The sequence below is a fragment of the Oncorhynchus clarkii genome, unplaced genomic scaffold (genome assembly GCF_045791955.1).
Source record: "Oncorhynchus clarkii lewisi isolate Uvic-CL-2024 unplaced genomic scaffold, UVic_Ocla_1.0 unplaced_contig_12585_pilon_pilon, whole genome shotgun sequence".
NCBI lineage: Eukaryota > Metazoa > Chordata > Actinopteri > Salmoniformes > Salmonidae > Oncorhynchus > Oncorhynchus clarkii.
The window spans coordinates 62,947-86,209 of NW_027258240.1; the positions used below are offsets into that span (position 1 = coordinate 62,947).

The following is a 23,263-nucleotide window of genomic DNA, read 5'->3' on the forward strand; positions in this document are numbered from 1 at the left end:
ATACACATCAATATACACTATACACATCAATATACACTATATACATCAATATACACTATATACATCAAAATACACTATACACATCAAAATACACTATACACATCAATATACACTATATACATCAATATACACTATACACATCAATATACACTATACACATCAATATACACTATACACATCAAAATACACTATACACACCAATATTGTGAGAGTGTGTGTGTGTGAGAGTGTGTGTGTGTGTGTGTGAGTGTGTGTGTGTGTGTGTGTGTGTGTGTGTGTGTGTGTGTGTGTGTGTGTGTGTGTGTGTGTGTGTGAGAGAGAGAGTGTGTGTGTGTGTGTGTGTGTGTGTGTGTGTTTACTTAGTCTGTTGGTAGGAGTAGGCAGGTGAGTCGCTGTCCAGGGGTGGCTGTCCGTTAGGGTCCTGTGAGGAGGGGGGAACAGTCTGGGGCGAGTCCTCTGTCACCACTGCCTGATAAGAGAAGGAAGAACCAGGAAAAGACACAGGAAATGAGGTCACAGTTATCATGAGTCAGGAAGAGACTGGTGTTGTGGGTTATGGTGTTGTGGGTTATGGTGTTGTGGGTTAAGGGTGTTGTGGGTCAGGGTGTTGTGGGTTAGGGTGTTGTGGGTTATGGTGTTGTGGGTCAGGGTGTTGTGGGTTAGGGTGTTTTGGGTTATGGTGTTGTTGTGGGTTAGGGTGTTGTGGGTTATGGTGTTGTGGTGGGTTAAGGTGTTGTGGGTTATGGTGTTGTAGGGGGGTTAAAGTGTTGTGGGTTATGGTGTTGTGGGTTATGGTGTTGTGGGTTATTGTGTTGTAGGTTATGGTGTCGTAGATTATGGTATTGTAGGTTAAGGGTTATGGTGTTGTAGGTTAAGGGTTATGGTGTTGTGGGTTAAGGGGTCGTAGGTTAAGGGTTAGGGTTAAATCTGCATGGTAAAGAGTTGAATTTACGTCCACTGTGAGGGCGGAGGCAGGCACTGCAGGGTACTGAGGAATGTAGCCTCCTTGCATTGGAGCAGCCGCTGCAGACAAGTACTGCTGTTAGAGAGCAGGAAAAACACCTGGATATTACTCATTTAGCAGACGCTCTCATCCAGAGTCACTTACACTCAATGCAGTGCCTCTAGTAAAGATGAGGTCAAGACTGTTTCCGTGTGAGCTGGAGACGACTGGGAAAGAGCGAGGCAAGGAGGCAAGGAGGCATGGAGGCATGGAGGCATGGAGGCATGGAGGCAAGGAGGCATGGAGGCATGGAGGCATGGAGGCAAGGAGGCAAGGAGGAAAGGAGGCATGGAGGCAAGGAGGCAAGGAGGCATGGAGGCAGGGAGGCATGGAGGCAAGGAGGCAAGGAGGCAAGGAGGCATGGAGGCAAGGAGGCATGGAGGCAAGGAGGCATGGAGGCAAGGAGGCAAGGAGGCATGGAGGCAAGGAGGAAAAAGAAGGAGTTGAAAATAAATTAATCGAAGGCAGACGTCGGGAGGTTGATGTCGCCAAGTACGAAGATCAGTGAGCCGTCGTCAGGAAATGAGTTTATCAAGATGTCAAGCTTATTAAAATAACTCTAAAGGACACCTGGTGGGTGATAGACGACACAGCAAGATTACAGTCAGACTTACGGTTCCTGTGTTTCCCAGGGACATGTGGTTAATCTGCTGTGTTATAGGACCCATCATACTGGAGGGCTGCATGGGCATGGAGAGGTCCATAGCTGGGGTTATCACAGCACCCTGGTGGATGGAGGGGAGAGAGAGAGAGAGAGAGATACCGAGAGAGAGAGAGAGAGAGAGAGAGAGAGAGAGAGAGAGAGAGAGAGAGAGAGAGAGAGATACAGAGAGAGAGAGAGAGAGAGAGAGAGAGAGAGAGAGGAGAGAGAGGAGAGAGAGGAAAGAGAGGAAAGAGAGAGGAAAGAGAGAGAGAGAAGTGGGAGAGAGACAGAGAGAGAGAGAGAGAGAGAGAGAGAGAAGTGGGAGAGTGAGAGAAGTGGGAGAGAGAGAAAGAGAGAGAGAAGTGGGAGAGAGAGAAAGAGAGGGAGAAGTGGGAGAGAGAGAGTGAGAGAGTGAGTGAGACACTACTGACAGGTCAACACTACTGACAGGTCAGCACTACTGACAGGTCAATACTACTGACAGGTCAACACTACTGACAGGTCAACACTACTGACAGGTCAATACTACTAACAGGTCAACACTACTGACAGCTCAACACTAATGACATGTCAACACTACTGACAGGTTTAACACTACTGATAGGTCTAACACTACTGACAGCTCAACACTACTGACAGGTCAACACTACTGATAGGTCTAACACTACTGACAGGTCAACACTACTGACAGGTCAACACTACTGATAGGTCTAACACTACTGACAGGTCAACACTACTGACAGGTCAACACTACTGACAGGTCAACACTACTGACAGGTCAACACTACTGATAGGTCAACACTACTGACAGGTCAACACTACTGACAGGTCAACACTACTGACAGCTCAACACTACTGACAGGTCAACACTACAGACAGGTCAACACTACTGACAGGTCAACACTACTGACAGCTAAGGTCAGCCTGATCTGACAGAACTCTTATTCAGATCACGAAGTAGTTACCACATGAGATTAGACCGTTTTACAGTAAGTTTATTTTTAACTTCTTGCCCCTACTTGAGACGCATATGTCCCAAGTAGGCACCTGGAAATGCAAATGCGCTACGCTAAATGCTAAATGTACTCGTTAAAACTCAAACCTTGATCAAAATTCACAAGCAGGGTATTAAATTAAAGCTACACTCGTTGTGAACCTAGCCAGCAAGTCAGATTTTTAAAATGCTTTTCGGCGAAAGCATCAGAAGCTATTATCTGATAGCATGCACCCCCCAAAATGCCAGCTCGACACGTAAACAACAGATTTTGCGATAGACGGCGCTACCCAAAACGCAGAAATAAAATATAAAACATTCATTACCTTAGACGAGCTTCTTTCTTGGCACTCCTATATGCCCCATAAACATCACTATTGGGTCTTTTTTTCGTTTAAATCGGTCCATATATACCCAAAATAGCTTTGTATGGAAGTTGTGTCATTCAGAAAAATTCATCGTTTTTAAACGCTGCGTAATTTTTTAAAATTAAAAAAGTCGACGATAAACTTTCACAAAACACTTCGAAATCCTTTTGTAATCCAACTTTAGGTATTAGTAAACGTTTATAATCTATCAAAACGATTACAGGGCGATGTCTCTTCAATAGGTCCTCACTTCAACAACAATGCAATCTGATCTCTCGCTAAACTGCATCCGGGTGAAGACTGGAGAACTTGGGGTCAGACAGATGGATTTTCCAACAATTAATTCGATTGAAAATTAGTACAATGGCGCCATCGTGCGGAATTTGTAGATGGTGCAGGCAAATTCCCATTAAATTCTGTTCTCCTTTAACAACTGGTGGAAGTGACTTATGGAAATTATTTTTTGCTTTCAGAGAGCAGTTTTTCTTGCGTTTTTCAATGAAACACACGCTCTGTTATAGTCACAGCCGTGATTTAACCAGTTTTATAAACTTCAGAGTGTTTTCTATCCACACATACTAATCATATGCATATACTATATTCCTGGCATGAGTAGCAGGACGCTGAAAAGTTGCGCGATTTTTAACAGAATTTTCAAAAAAGGAGGGGGTAGGATGAAGAGGTTTTAATCAGAAAAAATATACAGTTTTTCACATAACAAAATGCATTGCATTTGAAACAAATAACTTTTCTTATGGTGAGATTTTCCCAATACAGCACACTCCTCGTGTAAGAATAACAACCATGATTCACCCTTGATAATTAATTCTTATAGAATGTATTCTTAATGAATTGATTCTTATAGAATGTATTCTTAATTGATTCTTATAGAATGTATTCTTAATTGATTCTTATAGAATGTATTCTTAATTGATTCTTATAGAATGTATTCTTAATTGATTCTTAAACAATGTATTCTTAATTGATTCTTAAACAATTCATCCTTAATTGATTATTATAGAATGTATTCTTAATTGATTCTTAAACAATGTATTCTTAATTGATTCTTAAACAATTGATTCTTAATTGATTCTTAAATAATGTATTTTTTATTGATTCTTATAGAATATATTCTTAATTTATTCTTAAAGAATGTATTCTTAATTTATTCTCTAACAATTGATTCTTAATTGATTCTTATAGAATGTATTCTTAATTGATTCTTAAACAATTGATTCTTAATTGATTCTTAAACAATTGATTATTAATTGATTCTTATAGAATGTATTCTTAATTGATTCTTATAGAATGCATTCTTAATTGATTCTTATAAAATGTATTTTTTATTGATTTTTAAAAAATTGATTCTTAATTGATTCTTAAACAATTGATTCTTAATTGTTTCTTATAGAATGTATTCTTAATTGATTCTTATAGAATGTATTCTTAATTGATTCTTATAGAATGTATTCTTAATTGATTCTTATAGAATGTATTCTTAATTGATTCTTAAACAATTGATTCTTAATTGATTCTTAAACAATGTATTATTAATTGATTCTTAAACAATTGATTCTTAATTGATTCTTATAGAATGTATTCTTAATTGATTCTTATAGAATGTATTCTTAATTGATTCTTATAGAATGTATTCTTAATTGATTGTTATAGAATGTATTCTTAATTGATTCTTATAGAATGTATTCTTAATTAATTCTTATAGAATGTATTCTTAATTGATTGTTATAGAATGTATTCTTAATTGATTCTTATAGAATGCATTCTTAATTGATTCTTAAACAATTCATATTTCAGTCCTGTAGTTTCTAAAAAATGATGTGTGTATTATCTTAACCCCCAAAATGACCTCCTGATAATGTCCACTGAACTGACACATGTTTTACACACACACACACACACACACACACACACACACACACACACACACACACACACACACACACACACACACACACACACACACACACACACACACATATATACGCTGTAACATACATACACACACACACACACACACACACACACACACACACACACACACACACATATATACGCTGTAACATACATACACACACACACACACACACACACACACACACAGGGATTACTTCACTTTCAGAGACACTTTGGATTGGCAGATCTGAATACCAGGGTTGTTGCCATTAGCCACATTCCCAATATTAAAGTATGGGAACAGTCTCTCAGTAGATCTGACTTTAAGAGTGTAGATAGGTGTCATGTATTTGGGGTCGTAGAAGTACACCTCCCCTCTGTTGTAGTCCAGCTGCACTCTGATCCTCTGGGGTCTCCTCTTCAGAGCGATGATGTCACCTCCTCCCCCTATGTACTTCCCACCGTGCTGCGATATACACCACATTCCATTCTTTGGTGTCGCATCACGCTCCCGCTTCCTGTCAATGGACTCTTTAGCCACGCCCAAAACCCAGTCAGGATGGTCCCCCACCTCCAGCTCCCAGCTGTGTATTCCTGAGCTGAACCCCTCGGAGCCAAGAACATTTGTGTACCTCATGAATCGCTCTGGGTTGTTAACGAACTGCTGGGACGTGCCTGGTCTTCTCGCACTGGTCAGATCATCAGTCAGAGAGAGACTGGGATGTGCAGTGTTTGGGTCCAGAATCACAGGAGTATATTTGAGGATCCCCAGCATCTTCTCCCAGACTCTGAACTGCAGGTTGCCCAGGTGTTTGGCCTTGTCTATCAGAACTCCCGAGACCAGCTGTGGATCCAGCAGTGTGTATTGGGATCTTACCTTTGTGGTCCTGAAGTTCTGCAGGAATGAGATGTCTTCATCTTTCAGCTCCTCCTCTATGGTTCTGATTGCATCTGAAAGGTATGATATCTTTCTGCTCATCTCGTCAATCTTCTTCCTCATCATCTGACTCTTCTGCTCCTCTTCCTCCCTCAGTGCAGCTATCCTGGCTGCCTCTTCATCTCGTAGAAACTGATGAAGCTTCTCAAACTCTTTCCTAATCTGTTTCTCTGTGTGCTGGACCTGACTCTTCATGTGTTCTGCTGTTTTATCACAGGCTAGTTTAACGTTGTTAAAGACCTCTAGGTTCTTCTGTAAAGGCTTCAGGGCGGTGTGGAGTTCCTCCTTAAGGTCCTGGACAACCTCGTCTACGGGGACACAGTCGTGAGATTTATGTACTTTTGAATCTCGACACACCAAGCAGACGGGCTGTTTGTCCTTCAGACAGAAGAGTTTGAATTTCTCACCGTGCAGACTGCAGAGCACCTCCGAGCCAGATGAAGCTCTCTGACTGCCGTCCTGCATCTCAGAGCCAGATGAAGCTCTCTGACTCCCGTCCTGAATCTCAGACCCAGATGAAGCTCTCTGACTCCCTTCCTGTATCTCAGACCCAGCGGAAGCTCTCTGCCTTCTCTCCTGTAAGAAGGCCTCACACGCGTCATTTAACGCCAGGTTACGAGGAGGTTGAGTCATAGCTACGGGAAATCTTCTCCTACAAACTGGACATTTCCAAGGTTTCTTATCTGCCCAGTATTCCTGCTGACAGACTTCACAGAAGCTGTGGCCACATGCCAGGACGACGGGATCCCTGAAGACGTCACAGCAGATGGGACAGGAGAACCTGTCCTCTGGTAGAGATGATCCGGATGCCATTATCTCACACCGCTGACTCTCCTCGTTCTGTAACAGCTTCTGTACTTCACTCTCCACTCAAATACAGTCCCAAATCCACCCCCAAAGAAAAGGTGAAGCTGCACTTGGAGATGACAGTTCTGACGATGGTTATGTCCTTCTAATATCTCTCGGGTCTTACCCGCATGAATCCAAATGAAATCGTTGTGGGGGTCCACCTGAGTGGAACACCGTAGAGCTCAACGGTTAACAGTAGTGAGCTGTACTCAGCTCGGCCCCTCAGAGTTTACAGACAACCAAAAGTGGTTAGACAAGTAAGTTGTGTGTTTCAGTTGACGCCAACGAAAACCCTGATCAGCCAATCAGCGATGACGTTTGAGGTCAGTTACCTTTTGGCTATCAAGGAGCCTTTTATTCACGCAGGAAAACGATTGGTTGAACTTGTGTAGTGGTGTAACCATAGGAGAACGATTGGTTGAACTTGTGTAGTGGTGTAACCACAGGAGAACGATTGGAATGTAATAGCTGTTATATATAATGACTTTAAGTTTATTTTTAATGGTATCGGTCAGCTCAAAACATACAGGGAATGATCACACCTCTGTTGGTACTAGTGACAACAACAAACAGTAACTCCCTGTTGACACCACAGTAAGGTGGGTGGCTTGGATCTCCTATCCTTGTGGGGACCTAAAAGCCTCAGACGTCCCCACAAGTAAGGTAAAACCAGGAAAATATGCTCTCTCCTGGGGGCCGTTTTTTAAGTCCCCATGAGGACAAAGACTTTTTAAGTTTAGGGGTTTGGATTAGAATTAGGGTTCGGGTAAAAGGTTAGGGGTTAGGTTTAGGGTTATAGGTTAGGGTAAGGGTTATTTTAAGGGTTATTGTTTAGGGTTAGGGGTTAGGTTTAGGGTTATAGGTTAGGGTTAGGTTAGGGTTATAGGTTAGGGTAAGGTTTAGGGTTATAGGTTAGGGTAAGGGTTATTTTAAGGGTTATTGTTTAGGGTTAGGGGTTAGGTTTAGGGTTATAGGTTAGGGTAAGGTTTAGGGTTATAGGTTAGGGTAAGGTTTATTTAAGGGTTATTGTTTAGGGTTAGGGGTTAGGTTTAGGGTTATAGGTTAGGGTAAGGTTTAGGGTTATAGGTTAGGGTAAGGTTTAGGGTTATAGGTTAGGGTAAGGGTTATATTAAGGGTTATTGTTTAGGGTTAGGGGTTAGGTTTAGGGTTATAGGTTAGGGTAAGGTTTAGGGTTATAGGTTAGGGTAAGGTTTAGGGTTATAGGTTAGGGTTAGGTTAGGGTTATAGGTTAGGGTAAGGTTTATTTAAGGGTTATTGTTTAGGGTTAGGGGTTAGGTTTAGGGTTATAGGTTAGGGTAAGGTTTAGGGTTATAGGTTAGGGTAAGGTTTAGGGTTATAGGTTAGGGTAAGGTTTATTTCAGGGTTATTTTAAGAGTTATTGTTTAGGGTTAGGTGTGTGTGTGTGTGTGTGTGTGTGTGTGTGTGTGTGTGTGTGTGTGGGTATGTGTGTACGTGTGCGTGTGTGTGTGGGTATGTGTGCGTGTGTGTGTGGGTATGGGTATGTGTGTGTGTGCGTGTGTGTGTGTGGGTATGTGTGTGCGTGTGTGGGTATGTGTGTGTGTGTGGGTATGTGTGCGTGTGTGTGTGTGGGTATGGGTATGTGTGTGTGTGTGTGTGTGTGTGTGTGTGTGTGTGTGTGTGTGTGTGTGTGTGTGTGTGTGTGTGTGTGTGTGTGTGTGTGTGGGTTTGTGTGTACGTGTGCGTGTGTGTGTGGGTGTGTGTGCGTGTGTGTGTGTGGGTATGTGTGTGCGTGTGTGGGTATGTGTGTGTGTGTGGGTTTGGGTATGTGTGTGTGTGCGTGTGTGTGTGTGGGTATGTGTGTGCGTGTGTGGGTATGTGTGTGTGTGTGGGTATGTGTGAGTGTGTGTGTGTTGGTTTGGGTATGTGTGTGTGTGTGTGTGTGTGTGTGGGTATGTGTGTGCGTGTGTGGGTATGTGTGCGTGTGTGTGTGTGTGTATGTGTGTGTGTTTGTGTATGGGTATGTGTGTGTGTGTGTGTGTGGGTATGTGTGTGTGTGTGGGTATGTGTGCGTGTGTGTGTGTGGGTATGTGTGTGTGGGTATGTGTGTGTGTGTGTGTGTGTGTGTGTGTGTGTGTGTGTGTGTGTATGTGTGTGTGTATGTGTGTGTGTGTGTGTGTGTGTGTGTGTGTGTGTGTGAGAGAGAGAAATAGAGAATATTACACATGACACCAAGTCCAGAGGTAGATCACATGACACCTAGACCAGAGGTAGATCACATGACACCAAGACCAGAGGTAGATCACATGACACCTAGACCAGAGGTAGATCACATGACACCAAGTCCAGAGGTAGATCACATATCAAGACCAGCAGAAGTCCCACCATGCCAGGACCAGAGTGTCTGAAGGAGATCTCACCAGGCCAGGATCATAGTGGCTGAAGGAAGTCTCACCAGGCCAGGATCATAGTGGCTGAAGGAAGTCCCACCAGGCCAGGAACATAGTGGCTGAAGGAGGTCTCACCAGGCCAGGATCATAGTGGCTGAAGGAGGTCTCACCAGGCCAGGATCATAGTGGCTGAAGGAGGTCTCACAATGCCAGGATCATAGTGGCTGAAGGAAGTCTCACCAGGCCAGGACCATAGTGGCTGAAGGAGGTCTCACCAGGCCAGGATCATAGTGGCTGAAGGAGGTCTCACCAGGCCAGGATCATAGTGGCTGAAGGAAGTCCCACCAGGCCAGGATCATAGTGGCTGAAGGAGGTCTCACCAGGCCAGGATCATAGTGGCTGAAGGAGGTCTCACCAGGCCAGGATCATAGTGGCTGAAGGAGGTCCCACCAGGCCAGGACCATAGTGGCTGAAGGAGTTTTTAAGAAAGATCTCAGGATGCACCGCCCAAATGGGACTCTGTTCCCTATATAGTGCACTACTTTTGACCAGGGCCCATAGGGAATGTAGGGACGGATTACAGAATGTTGGGATAGAATACAGAATGTAGGGATGGAATACAGAATGTAGGGATGGAATGCAGAATGTAGGGATGGAATACAGAATATAGGGATGGAATACAGAATGTAGGAATGGAATACAGAATGTAGGGATGGAATACAGAATGTAGGGATGGAATACAGAATGTAGGGATGGAATACAGAATGTAGGGATGGAATACAGAATGTAGGGATGGAATGCAGAATGTAGGGATGGAATACAGAATGTAGGGATGGAATACAGAATGTAGGGATGGAATACAGAATGTAGGGATGGAATACAGAATGTAGGGATGGAATACAGAATGTAGGGATGGAATGCAGAATGTAGGGATGGAATACAGAATATAGGGATGGAATACAGAATGTAGGGATGGAATGCAGAATGTAGGGATGGAATACAGAATATAGGGATGGAATACAGAATGTAGGGATGGAATACAGAATGTAGGGATGGAATACAGAATGTAGGGATGGAATACAGAATGTAGGGATGGAATACAGAATGTAGGGATGGAATACAGAATGTAGGGATGGAATACAGAATGTAGGGATGGAATACAGAATGTAGGGATGGAATAAAGAATGTAGGGATGGAATACAGAATGTAGGAATGGAATACAGAATGTAGGGATGGAATACAGAATGTAGGGATGGAATACCGAATGTAGGGATGGAATACCGAATGTAGGGATGGAATACAGAATGTAGGGATGGAATACCGAATGTAGGGATGGAATACAGAATGTAGGGATGGAATACAGAATGTAGGGATGGAATACAGAATGTCGGGATGGAATACAGAATGTAGGGATGGGGAATACAGAATGTAGGGATGGAATACAGAATGTAGGGATGGAATACAGAATATATTGTGCCATTTAGGACGTCGTCCAGACCGCTACAGTTCAGTAGCTCCAGTCAGACAAAGAGGAGAAGCTCAGAGATCCCTAACCTGCTGCTAATGTCTGCTGATCTCTATAAACCAGCTATAACAGCAGACACTGAGGTTAGTGGACACTAGATAACAAGGTGATCTCTATAAACCAGCTATAACAGCAGACACTGAGGTTAGTGGACACTAGATAACAAGGTGATCTCTGTTAACCAGCTATAACAGCAGACACTGAGGTGAGAGGACACTAGATAACAAGGTGATCTCTGTTAACCAGCAGGAGGGAGACACTGAGGTGAGAGGACACTAGATAACAAGGTGATCTCTGTAAACCAGCTATAACAGCAGACACTGAGGTTAGTGGACACTAGATAACAAGGTGATCTCTATAAACCAGCTATAACAGCAGACACTGAGGTTAGTGGACACTAGATAACAAGGTGATCTCTGTTAACCAGCTATAACAGCAGACACTGAGGTGAGAGGACACTAGATAACAAGGTGATCTCTGTTAACCAGCAGGAGGGAGACACTGAGGTGAGAGGACACTAGATAACAAGGTGATCTCTGTAAACCAGCTATAACAGCAGACACTGAGGTTAGTGGACACTAGATAACAAGGTGATCTCTGTTAACCAGCAGGAGGGAGACACTGAGGTGAGAGGACACTAGATAACAAGGTGATCTCTGTAAACCAGCTATAACAGCAGACACTGAGGTTAGTGGACACTAGATAACAAAGTGATCTCTGTTAACCAGCAGGAGGGAGACACTGAGGTGAGAGGACACTAGATAACAAGGTGATCTCTGTAAACCAGCTATAGCAGCATACACTGAGGTTAGTGGACACTAGATAACAAGGTGATCTCTGTTAACCAGCAGGAGGGAGACACTGAGGTTAGTGGACACTAGATAACAAGGTGATCTCTGTAAACCAGCTATAACAGCAGACACTGAGGTTAGTGGACACTAGATAACAAGGTGATCTCTGTAAACCAGCTATAGCAGCAGACACTGAGGTTAGTGGACACTAGATAACATGGTGATCTCTGTAAACCAGCAGGAGGGAGACACTGAGGTAAGAGGACACTAGATAACAAGGTGATCTCTGTAAACCAGCAGGGGGGAGACACTGAGGTAAGAGGACACTAGATAACAAGGTGATCTCTGTAAACCAGCTATAGCAGCAGACACTGAGGTTAGTGGACACTAGATAACAAGGTGATCTCTGTAAACCAGCAGGAGGGAGACACTGAGGTTAGTGGACACTAGATAACAAGGTGATCTCTGTAAACCAGCAGGAGGGAGACACTGAGGTAAGAGGACACTAGATAACAAGGTGATCTCTGTAAACCAGCAGGAGGGAGACACTGAGGTAAGAGGACACTAGATAACAAGGTGATCTCTGTAAACCAGCTATAACAGCAGACACTGAGGTAAGTGGACACTAGATAACAAGGTGATCTCTGTAAACCAGCAGGAGGGAGACACTGAGGTAAGTGGACACTAGATAACAAGGTGATCTCTGTTAACCAGCTATAATAGCAGACACTGAGGTAAGTGGACATTCGATAATTGCATAGTAGCACCTCTCTCTCTCTCTCTCTCTCTCTCTCTCTCTCTCTCTCTCTCTCTCTCTCTCTCTCTATATATATATATATATATATATATATATATATATATATATATATATATATATATATATATTTCTCTATCTCAGTGTGTCTTTCTCTCTATATATATATATATTTCTCTATCTCAGTGTGTCTCTCTCTCTCTATATATATATCTATATATATAATTATCTATCTCAGTGTGTCTCTCTCCCTCCCTCTGTATCTATATATATGTATATATATTTCTCTATCTCAGTGTGTCTCTCTGTTTCTCTCTATATATATATATTTCTCTATCTCAGTGTGTCTCTCTCTCTCTATATATATATATCTATATATATATTTCTCTATCTCAGTGTGTCTCTCTCTATATATATATATATATATTTCTCTGTCTCAGTGTGTCTCTCTCTATATATATATATATATTTCTCTATCTCAGTGTGTCTCTCTCTCTATATATATATATCTATATATATATTTCTCTATCTCAGTGTGTCTCTCTCCCTCCCTCTGTATCTATATATATGTATATATATTTCTCTATCTCAGTGTGTCTCTCTGTCTCTCTCCCTCCCTCTGTATCTATATATATATATATATATTTCTCTGTCTCAGTGTGTCTCTCTCTATATATATATATATTTCTCTATCTCAGTGTGTCTCTCTCTCTATATATATATATATATATTTCTCTATCTCAGTGTGTCTCTCTCCCTCCCTCTGTATCTATATATATGTATATATATTTCTCTATCTCAGTGTGTCTCTCTCTCTATATATATATATATATTTCTCTATCTCAGTGTGTCTCTCTCTCTATATATATATATATTTCTCTATCTCAGTGTGTCTCTCTCCCTCCCTCTGTATCTATATATATGTATATATATTTCTCTATCTCAGTGTGTCTCTCTCTGTCTCTCTCTCTATATATATATATTTCTCTATCTCAGTGTGTCTCTCTCTCTATATATATATATATTTCTCTATCTCAGTGTGTCTCTCTCTCTATATATATATATATTTCTCTATCTCAGTGTGTCTCTCTCTCTCCCTCCCTCTGTATCTATCTATATATATATATATATATATATATATATATATATATATATATATATATTTCTCTATCTCAGTGTGTCTCACTCTCTCCCTCCCTCTGTATCTATCTATATCTATATATATATATACACTCTCTCCCTCCCTCTGTATCTATCTATATATATATATATATATATATATATATAGATAGATACAGAGGGAGGGAGAGAGTGAGACACACTGAGATAGAGAAATATATATATATATATATAGAGAGAGAGACAGAGGGAGGGAGAGAGTGAGACACACTGAGATAGAGAAATATATATATATATATATATATTTCTCTATCTCAGTGTGTCTCTCTCTCTATATATATATATATATTTCTCTATCTCAGTGTGTCTCTCTCCCTCTCTCTCTCTCTCTATATATATATATATATATTTCTCTATCTCAGTGTTTCTCTCTCTGTCTCTCTCCCTCCCTCTGTATCTATATATATATTTCTCTATCTCAGTGTGTCTCTCTCTCTATATATATATATATATATTTCTCTATCTCAGTGTGTCTCTCTCCCTCTCTCTCTCTCTATATATATATATATATATATTTCTCTATCTCAGTGTTTCTCTCTCTGTCTCTCTCCCTCCCTCTGTATCTATATATATATTTCTCTATCTCAGTGTGTCTCTCTGTCTCTCTCCCTCTGTATCTATATATATATATATATATTTCTCTATGTCAGTGTCTCTCCCTCCCTCTGTATCTATATATATATATATATATTTCTCTATCTCAGTGTGTCTCTCTGTCTCTCTCCCTCTGTATCTCTATATATATATATATATTTCTCTATCTCAGTCTGTCTCTCTCCCTCTGTATCTATATATATATATATATCTCTCTATCTCAGTCTGTCTCTCTCCCTCTGTATCTATATATATATATATATTTCTCTATCTCAGTCTGTCTCTCTCCCTCTGTATCTATATATATATATATATCTCTCTATCTCAGTCTGTCTCTCTCCCTCTGTATCTATATATATATATATATTTCTCTATGTCAGTGTCTCTCCCTCCCTCTGTATCTATATATATATATATATATTTCTCTATCTCAGTGTGTCTCTCTGTCTCTCTCCCTCTGTATCTCTATATATATATATATATTTCTCTATCTCAGTCTGTCTCTCTCCCTCTGTATCTCTATATATATATATATATTTCTCTATGTCTCTGTCTCCCTCCCTCTGTATCTCTATATATATATATATATTTCTCTATCTCAGTGTGTCTCTCTGTCTCTCTCTCTCTGTATCTATATATATATATATATATTTCTCTATCTCAGTGTCTCTCTCCCTCTGTATCTCTCCCTATTTTTGCCATTTTAATTCCTGTGTCTTTTCTCTAACTTTGTTTTCTTGCAGGGATTTCACTACGCAGCGACAAGACTCTTCCCTATGTAGTGCACTACTTTTGACCAGAGCCTATGGGCCAGTATATAGGGAACAGGGTTCCATTTGTGACACAGTCTATGGGATCAGCTCACAGGCTTAGACTTGATACTACACAATGTGTTCTCTTTTCACTTCCCCTCCACTCTTCCCAGGCTGATATAGTGGGCTCTTCCTCTGCTCCTCTTCCCAGGCTGGTATAGACGAGGTCTGATCTAGTGGGCTCTTCCTCTGCTCCTCTTCCCAGGCTGATATAGACGAGGTCTGATCTAGTGGGCTCTTCCTCTACTCCTCTTCCCAGGCTGATATAGACGAGGTCTGATCTAGTGGGCTCTTCCTCTGCTCCTCTTCCCAGGCTGGTATAGACGAGGTCTGATCTAGTGGGCTCTTCCTCTACTCCTCTTCCCAGGCTGATATAGACGAGGTCTGATCTAGTGGGCTGCCAATCTGACAGAAGGGTTTAGTTGAAAACACATTCACAGAATAGCATCATCTCCCTCACACAAAAAATATCGAACACCGCTCTGGAAAATCAATTAGAGACATGAAGACAGATTTCTGCACCTCCCTCCATCACTACATACCTATTCTACTTCTCTCTTTATTTTTTCTCCTTCTATTTCTCTCTCTCTCCTATTTCTCTCTCTCTCCTATTTCTCTCTCTCTCCTTCTATTTCTCTCTCTCCTTCTATTTCTCTCTCTCTCCATTTTCTCTCTCTCTCCTATTTCTCTCTCTCTCCTATTTATCTCTCTCTCTCCTTCTATTGCTCTCTCTCTCCTATTTCTCTATCTCTCTCCTTCTATTTCTTTCTCTCTCCTATTATTCTCTCTCTCTCTCTCTCTCTCCTTCTGTCTCCTATTTCTCTCTCTCTCCTATTTCTCTCTCTCTCTCTCTCCTATTTCTCTCTCTCTCTTATTTGTCTCTCCTATTTCTCTCTCCTATTTCTCTCTCCTATTTCTCTCTCTCTCTCTCTCTCCTATTTCTCTCTCTCTCCTATTTCTCTCTCTCTCTCTCTCTCTCTCTCTCTCTCTCTTTCTCTCTCTCTTTCTCCTAATTGTCTGTCTCTCTCTATCTCTGTCTCTCTCTCTGTCTCTCTCTCTCTCTGTCTCTCTGTCTCATTCTCTGTCCATTAACAGGATACAATGACCCCAGCTTCAATACTCTGCCTCTGGCCAATTCAAATAAGGAATTTGGTTCTGTCTCTGTGAAGCTGGGAGGTAATCGGATGATGGGCTGTGTGAGCTGGTCTGTATTCCAGGCCTCCGGGTGTGTGTGTCCGTCCCATATTATGTAGATATTGTACTATGTAGATACTGTACTATGTAGGTACTGTGCTATGTAGGTACTGTGCTATGTAGGTAGTGCACTATGTCTATACTGTGCTATGTAGATACTCTGCTATGTAGGTACTGTACTATGTAGATACTGTGCTATGTAGGTAGTGCACTATGTAGATACTGTGCTATGTAGGTACTGTGCTCTGTAGGTACTGTGCTATATAGGTACTGTGCTATGTAGGTAGTGCACTATGTAGATACTGTACTATGTAGATACTGTGCTATGTAGAATCTGTACTATGTAGATACTGTGCTATGTAGGTACTGTGCTATGTAGGTACTGTGCTATGTAGGTACTGTACTATGTAGGTTCTGTGCTATGTAGGTACTGTGCTATGTAGGTGCTGACCTATGTAGGTACTGTGCTATGTAGATACTGTGCTATGTAGGTACTGTGCTATGTAGGTACTGTGATATGTAGGTACTGTGGTATGTAGGTACTGTGCTATGTAGGTACTGTGCTATGTAGGTACTGTGCTATGTAGGTACTGTACTATGTAGGTTCTGTGCTATGTAGATACTGTGCTATGCAGGTACTGTGCTATGTAGGTACTGTGCTATGTAGGTACTGTGCTATGTAGGTACTGTGCTATGTAGGTACTGTGCTATGTACTGTGTAGTGTGTGTGAGAGCTGCTGTGAGAGGGCCAGGGACGTGTGGGGACAGACGAGAAACCAGACCTGTAGGGCCCAGACGCTCTCTACCTCTCTACCAGACCTGTAGGGCCCAGACCCTCTCTACCTCTCTACCAGACCTGTAGGGCCCAGACCTGTAGGGCCCAGACGCTCTCTACCAGACCTGTAGGGCCCAGACACTCTCTACCTCTCTACCAGACCTGTAGGGCCCAGACGCTCTCTACCAGACCTGTAGGTCCCAGACCCTCTCTACCTCTCTACCAGACCTGTAGGGCCCAGATCCTCGCTACCTCTCTACCAGACCTGTAGGGCCCAGACCCTCTCTACCAGACCTGTAGGGCCCAGACCCTCTCTACCTCTATACCAGACCTGTAGGGCCCAGACCCTCTCTACCAGACTACATCAGTACTACAGCTGACTACATCAATACTACAGCTGACTACATCAATACTACAGCTGACTACATCAGTACTACAGCAGACTACATCAGTACTACAGCTGACTACAACAGTACTACAGCAGACTACATCAGTACTACAGCTGATTACATCAGTACTACAGCTGACTACATCAGTACTACAGCTGACTATATCAGTACTACAGCTGACTACAACAGTACTACAGCTGATTACATCAGTACTACAGCTGACTACATCAGTACTACAGCTGACTACATCAGTACTACAGCTGACTACAACAGTACTACAGCAGACTACATCAATACTACAGCTGACTACATCAGTACTGCAGCAGACTACATCAATACTACAGCTGACTACATCAGTACTACAGCAGACTACATCAGTAGTACAGCTGACTACACCAATACTACAGCTGATTACATCAGTACTACAGCTGACTACATCAGTACTACAGCAGACTACATCAGTACTACAGCAGACTACATCAGTACTACAGCTGACTACATCAGTACTACAGCAGACTACATCAATACTACAGCTGACTACATCAGTACTACAGCTGACTACATCAGTACTACAGCAGACTACATCAATACTACAGCTGACTACATCAGTACTACAGCTGACTACATCAGTACTACAGCTGACTACATCAATACTACTGCTGACTACATCAATACTACAGCTGACTACATCAGTACTACAGCAGACTACATCAGTACTACAGCTGACTACATCAGTACTACAGCAGACTACATCAGTACTACAGCTGACTACATCAGTACTACAGCTGACTACATCAGTACTAAAGCTCAAGCTGTCCTCCTCTGAGGTTCTCACATTCAGGAGAAATATGTGAAGGATTGTCCAATGGGCTTTGAAAACACTTACACAGATAAAGTAACTCAGCTCACGCAGACACATGCAAGCACACACACACACACACGCACACAAACACACACACACACACACACACACACACACACACACACACACACACACACACACACACACACTATTGCGATGGCTGGGTTGTACTCACGGTAGGTTGCATAACATACTGTTGATGAGGCATCCAGGATGTATTCTGGACCTGTGGAGAGACATATTAGGTGGTACCTCAACTTCTCTGATTACACCCTCCATCTCTATAGAGACATATTAGGTGGTACCTCAACTCCTCTGATTACACCCTCCATCTCTATAGAGACATATTAGGTGGTACCTCAACTCCTCTGATTACACCCTCCATCTCTATAGAGACATATTAGGTGGTACCTCAACTCCTCTGATTACACCCTCCATCTCTATAGAGACATATTAGGTGGTACCTCAACTCCTCTGATTACACCCTCCATCTCTATAACCCTCCACCCCCCCATCCCTCCATCTCTATAGAGACATCTATATAACCCTCCACCCCTCCATCCCTCCATCTCTCCATCCCTCCATCCCTCCACCCCTCCATCGCTATAACCCTCCACCCCTCCATCCCTCCATCTCTATAACCCTCCACCCCTCCATCCCTCCATCTCTATAACCCTCCACCCCCCCATCCCTCCATCCCTCCACCACTCCATCCCTCCATCTCTATAACCCTCCATCCCTCCATCCCTCCATATCTATAACCCTCCATCCCTCCATCCCTCCATCTCTCCATCCCTCCATCCCTCCACCCCTCCATCTCTATAACCCTCCATCCCTCCATCCCTCCATCTCTATAACCCTCCATCCCTCCATCCCTCCATCTCTATAACCCTCCATCCCTCCATCCCTCCATCTCTATAACCCTCTACCCCTCCATCCCTCCATCTCTATAAAGACATCTATAACCCTCCATCCCTCCACCCCTCCATCGCTATAACCCTCCACCCCTCCATCCCTCCATCGCTATAACCCTCCATCCCTCCACCCCTCCATATCTATAACCCTCCATCCCTCCACCCCTCCATCGCTATAACCCTCCACCCCTCCATCTCTATAACCCTCCACCACTCCATCCCTCCACCCCTCCATCGCTATAACCCTCCACCCCTCTATCCCTCCATATCTATAACCCTCCATCCCTCCATCCCTCCATCTCTATAACCCTCCATCCCTCCACCCCTCCATCACTATAACCCTCCACCCCTCCACATCTATAACCCTCCATCCCTCCATCCCTCCATCTCTATAACCCTCCATCCCTCCACGCCTCCATCGCTTTAACCCTCCATCCCTCCATCCCTCCATCTCTATAACCCTCCATCCCTCCACCCCTCCATCGCTATAACCCTCCATCCCTCCACCCCTCCATCGCTATAACCCTCCACCCCTCCACCCCTCCATCTCTCCATCCTTCCATCCCCCCACCCCTCCATCCGTCCACCCCTCCATCTCTATAACCCCCCACCCCTCCATCCCTCCATCTCTATAACCCTCCATCCCTCCATCTCTATAACCCTCCATCCCTCCATCCATCCATCTCTATAACCCTCCACCCCTCCACCCCTCCATCCCTCCACCCCTCCACCCCTCCATCTCTATAACCCTCCACCCCTCCATCCCTCCATCTCTATAACCCTCCATCCCTCCATCCCTCCATCTCTATAACCCTCTACCCCTCCATCCCTCCATCCCTCCATCTCTATAACCCTCCACCCCCCCATCCCTCCATCCCTCCACCACTCCATCCCTCCATCTCTATAACCCTCCATCCCTCCATCCCTCCACCCCTCCACCCCTCCATCTCTATAACCCTCCATCCCTCCACCCCTCCATCCCTCCATCCCTCCACCCCTCCATCCCTCCATCTCTATAACCCTCATCCCTCCATCTCTATAACCCTCCACCCCTCCATCCCTCCATCCCTCCATCTCTATAACCCTCCATCCCTCCATCTCTATAACCCTCCACCCCTCCACCCCTCCATCTCTATAACCCTCCACCCCTCCATCCCTCTATCTCTATAACCCTCCACCCCTCCATCTCTATAACCCTCCACCCCTCCATCCCTCCATCTCTATAACCCTCCACCCCTCCATCCCTCCATCTCTATCACCCTCCACCCCTCCATCTCTATAACCCTCCACCCCTCCATCTCTCAAACCCTCCACCCCTCCATCTCTATAACCCTCCACCCCTCCATCCCTCCATCTCTATAACCCTCCACCCCTCCATCCCTCCATCTCTATAACCCTCCACCCCTGCATCCCTCCACCCCTCCATCTCTATAACCCTCCACCCCTCCATCTCTATAACCCTCCACCCCTCCATCTCTATAACCCTCCATCCCTCCATCTCTATAACCCTCCACCCCTCCATCTCTATAACCCTCCACCCCTCCATCTCTATAACCCTTCACCCCTCCATCCCTCCATCTCTATATCCCTCCACCCCTCCATCCATCCATCTCTATAACCCTCCACTCCTCCATCTCTATAACCCTCCACCCCTCCATCTCTATAACCCTTCACCCCTCCATCTCTATAACCCTCCACCCCTCCATCTCTATAACCCTCCACCCCTCCATCCCTCCATCTCTATAACCCTCCAACCCTCCATCCCTCCATCCCTCCATCTCTATAACCCTCCATCCCTCCATCCCTCCATCTCTATAACCCTCCACCCCTCCATCCCTCCATCTCTATAACCCTCCATCCCTCCATCCCTCCATCTCTATAACCCTCCACCCATCTCCTCTCCTTTCCTATCCCCAGCCACCCATCTCCTCTCCTTTCCTATCCCCAGCCACCCTCTCCTCTCCTTTCCTATCCCCAGCCACCCCTCTCCTCTCCTTTCCTATCCCCAGCCACCCCTCTCCTCTCCTCTCCTTTCCTATCCCCAGCCACCCTCTCCTCTCCTTTCCTATCCCCAGCCACCCTCTCCTCTCCTTTCCTATCCCCAGCCACCCTCTCCTCTCCTTTCTTATCCCCAGCCACCCATCTCCTCTCCTTTCCTATCCCCAGCCACCCATCTCCTCTCATTTCCTATCCCTAGCCACCCCTCTCCTCTCCTCTCCTTTTCTATCCCCAGCCACTCCTCTCCTCTCCTCTCCTCTCCTCTCCTCTCCTCTCCTCTCCTCTCCTCTCCTTTCCTATCCCCAGCCACCCTCTCCTCTCCTTTCCTATCCCCAGCCACCCCTCTCCTCTCCTCTCCTTTCCTATCCCCAGCCACCCCCTCCTCTCCTTTCCTATCCCCAGCCACCCTCTCCTCTCCTTTCCTATCCCCAGCCACCCCCTCCTCTCCTTTCCTATCCCCAGCCACCCCTCTCCTCTCCTCTCCTTTCCTATCCCCAGCCACCCTCTCCTCTCCTTTCCTATCCCCAGCCACCCCTCTCCTCTCCTCTCCTTTCCTATCCCCAGCCACCCCCTCCTCTCCTTTCCTATCCCCAGCCACCCTCTCCTCTCCTTTCCTATCCCCAGCCACCCCCTCCTCTCCTTTCCTATCCCCAGCCACCCATCTCCTCTCCTTTCCTATCCCCAGCCACCCATCTCCTCTCATTTCCTATCCCTAGCCACCCCTCTCCTCTCCTCTCCTTTTCTATCCCCAGCCACTCCTCTCCTCTCCTCTCCTCTCCTCTCCTTTCCTATCCCCAAGCCACCCTCTCCTCTCCTTTCCTATCCCCAGCCACCCCTCTCCTCTCCTCTCCTCTCCTTTCCTATCCCCAGCCACCCTCTCCTCTCCTTTCCTATCCCCAGCAACCCCTCTCCTCTCCTCTCATTTCCTATCCCCAGCCACCCTCTCCTCTCCTTTCCTATCCCCAGCCACCCTCTCCTCTCCTTTCCTATCCCTAGCCACCCCCTCCTCTCCTTTCCTATCCCCAGCCACCCATCTCCTCTCCTTTCCTATCCCCTCTCCTCTCCTCTCCTCTCCTCTCCTCTCCTCTCCTCTCCTCTCCTCTCCTCTCCTTTCCTATCCCCAGCCACCCCTCTCATCTCCTTTCCTATCCCCTCTCCTCTCCTCTCCTCTCCTCTCGTCTCCTCTTCTCTCCTCTCCTTTCCTATCCCCAGCCACCCATCTCCTATATAATAGAACATTGAAATGAGACTATATTGATGCATAATTACAGTATAATATGAATGCCTTAGAGATCTATACTGTTATATTGCTTCATATTTACAGTAGAGTATGAAAGACTAAGAGAGTTATAATGTTACATTGCGGTATAATTACAGTAAAACATGACAGTCTTAGAGAGTTATATTGTGGTATAATTACAATAATATATGACAGTCTTAGAGAGTTATATTGTGGTATAATTACAGTAATATATGACAGTCTTAGAGAGTTATATTGTTATATTGCGGTATAATTACAGTAATATATGACAGTCTTAGAGAGTTGTATGGTTTTTTGCGGTATAATTACAGTAAAACAGGAAAGGTTTAGAGAGTTATATTGTTATATTGCGGTATAATTACATCATCTATGCAGCAGTTTCATCATTAAAGACTCATCCTTCTGGACCAGACTCACTGCTTTCATCTCCCCCAATATAATACAATACTACTGCAGTATCCCCAATACAATATAGAGAGAGAGAGAGAGAGAGAGAGAGAGAGAGAGAGAGAGAGAGAGAGAGAGAGAGAGAGAGAGAGAGAGAGAGAGAGAGAGAGAGAGAGAGAGAGAGAGAGAGATAGAGAGAGAGAGAGAGAGAGAGAGAGAGAGAGAGAGAGAGAGAGAGAGAGAGAGAGAGAGAGAGAGAGAGAGAGAGAGAGAGAGAGAGAGAGAGAGAAGGGGGAGATGTGGGGTCTGTATAAAATAGTCAATATGTCTTATTTGAGAGAGTGTGTACTAAGACTTGCCTAACACTCCATCTCCCACCTCCACATAGACACAACACCCCCCATCCCCCTCACCTGGTACGTGGAGACGGGTGAGGCAGCGACGAAGGGAGTGATGGATGTCTGCGCTATCATCCTATTGGTGGAGATGTATGGAGAGGAGTAGAACCTACAGGAGAGAAGGAGAGACAGAAAGAGAGGAGGGAGGAGGAGATGAAGAGGAGGAGAGAGGAAGAAGGGAAGAAGATGAGAAGAGGGGACAGTAGAGAAGGAGAGACAGGAAGAGGGGAGGAAAAGGAGAAGAGAGGAAGAGGGGACAGTAGAGAAGGAGAGACAGGAAGAGGGGAGGAAGAGGAGAAGAGAGAAAGAGGGGACAGTAGAGAAGGAGAGACAGGAAGAGGGGAGGAAGTGGA

The 23,263-nt window shown here is 44.4% G+C and overlaps 2 protein-coding genes across 8 annotated transcripts; both read right to left on the reverse strand.

The window, feature by feature from the left end:
• Positions 1-355: 355 nt before the first annotated feature.
• Positions 356-23,019, reverse strand: LOC139396227 (RNA-binding motif, single-stranded-interacting protein 3-like; the record flags this gene model as incomplete). The annotated part of the gene is made up of 5 exons (XM_071143365.1): positions 356-469; positions 953-1,036; positions 1,618-1,728; positions 18,128-18,178; positions 22,926-23,019. Coding segments are annotated over 5 exons (454 nt in total), but the record flags the coding sequence as incomplete, so codon positions are not given.
• LOC139396228 (nuclear factor 7, brain-like) lies at positions 5,122-6,672 on the reverse strand. 7 transcript variants are annotated; one of them, XM_071143373.1, is made up of 3 exons: positions 6,410-6,672; positions 6,351-6,357; positions 5,122-6,285 (listed from the first exon to the last, which is right to left on the reverse strand). In XM_071143373.1, exons 1-3 carry the CDS (start codon positions 6,670-6,672, stop codon positions 5,134-5,136), a joined length of 1,422 nt encoding a protein of 473 aa, XP_070999474.1. In that variant the 3' UTR covers positions 5,122-5,133. The 7 variants fall into 7 exon arrangements, with proteins under 7 accessions (XP_070999474.1, XP_070999473.1, XP_070999472.1 ...); XM_071143372.1 differs by lacking the exon at positions 6,351-6,357 and having other exon boundaries at positions 5,122-6,304; positions 6,428-6,672; XM_071143371.1 differs by lacking the exon at positions 6,351-6,357 and having other exon boundaries at positions 5,122-6,310; positions 6,428-6,672.
• Positions 23,020-23,263: the final 244 nt, after the last annotated feature.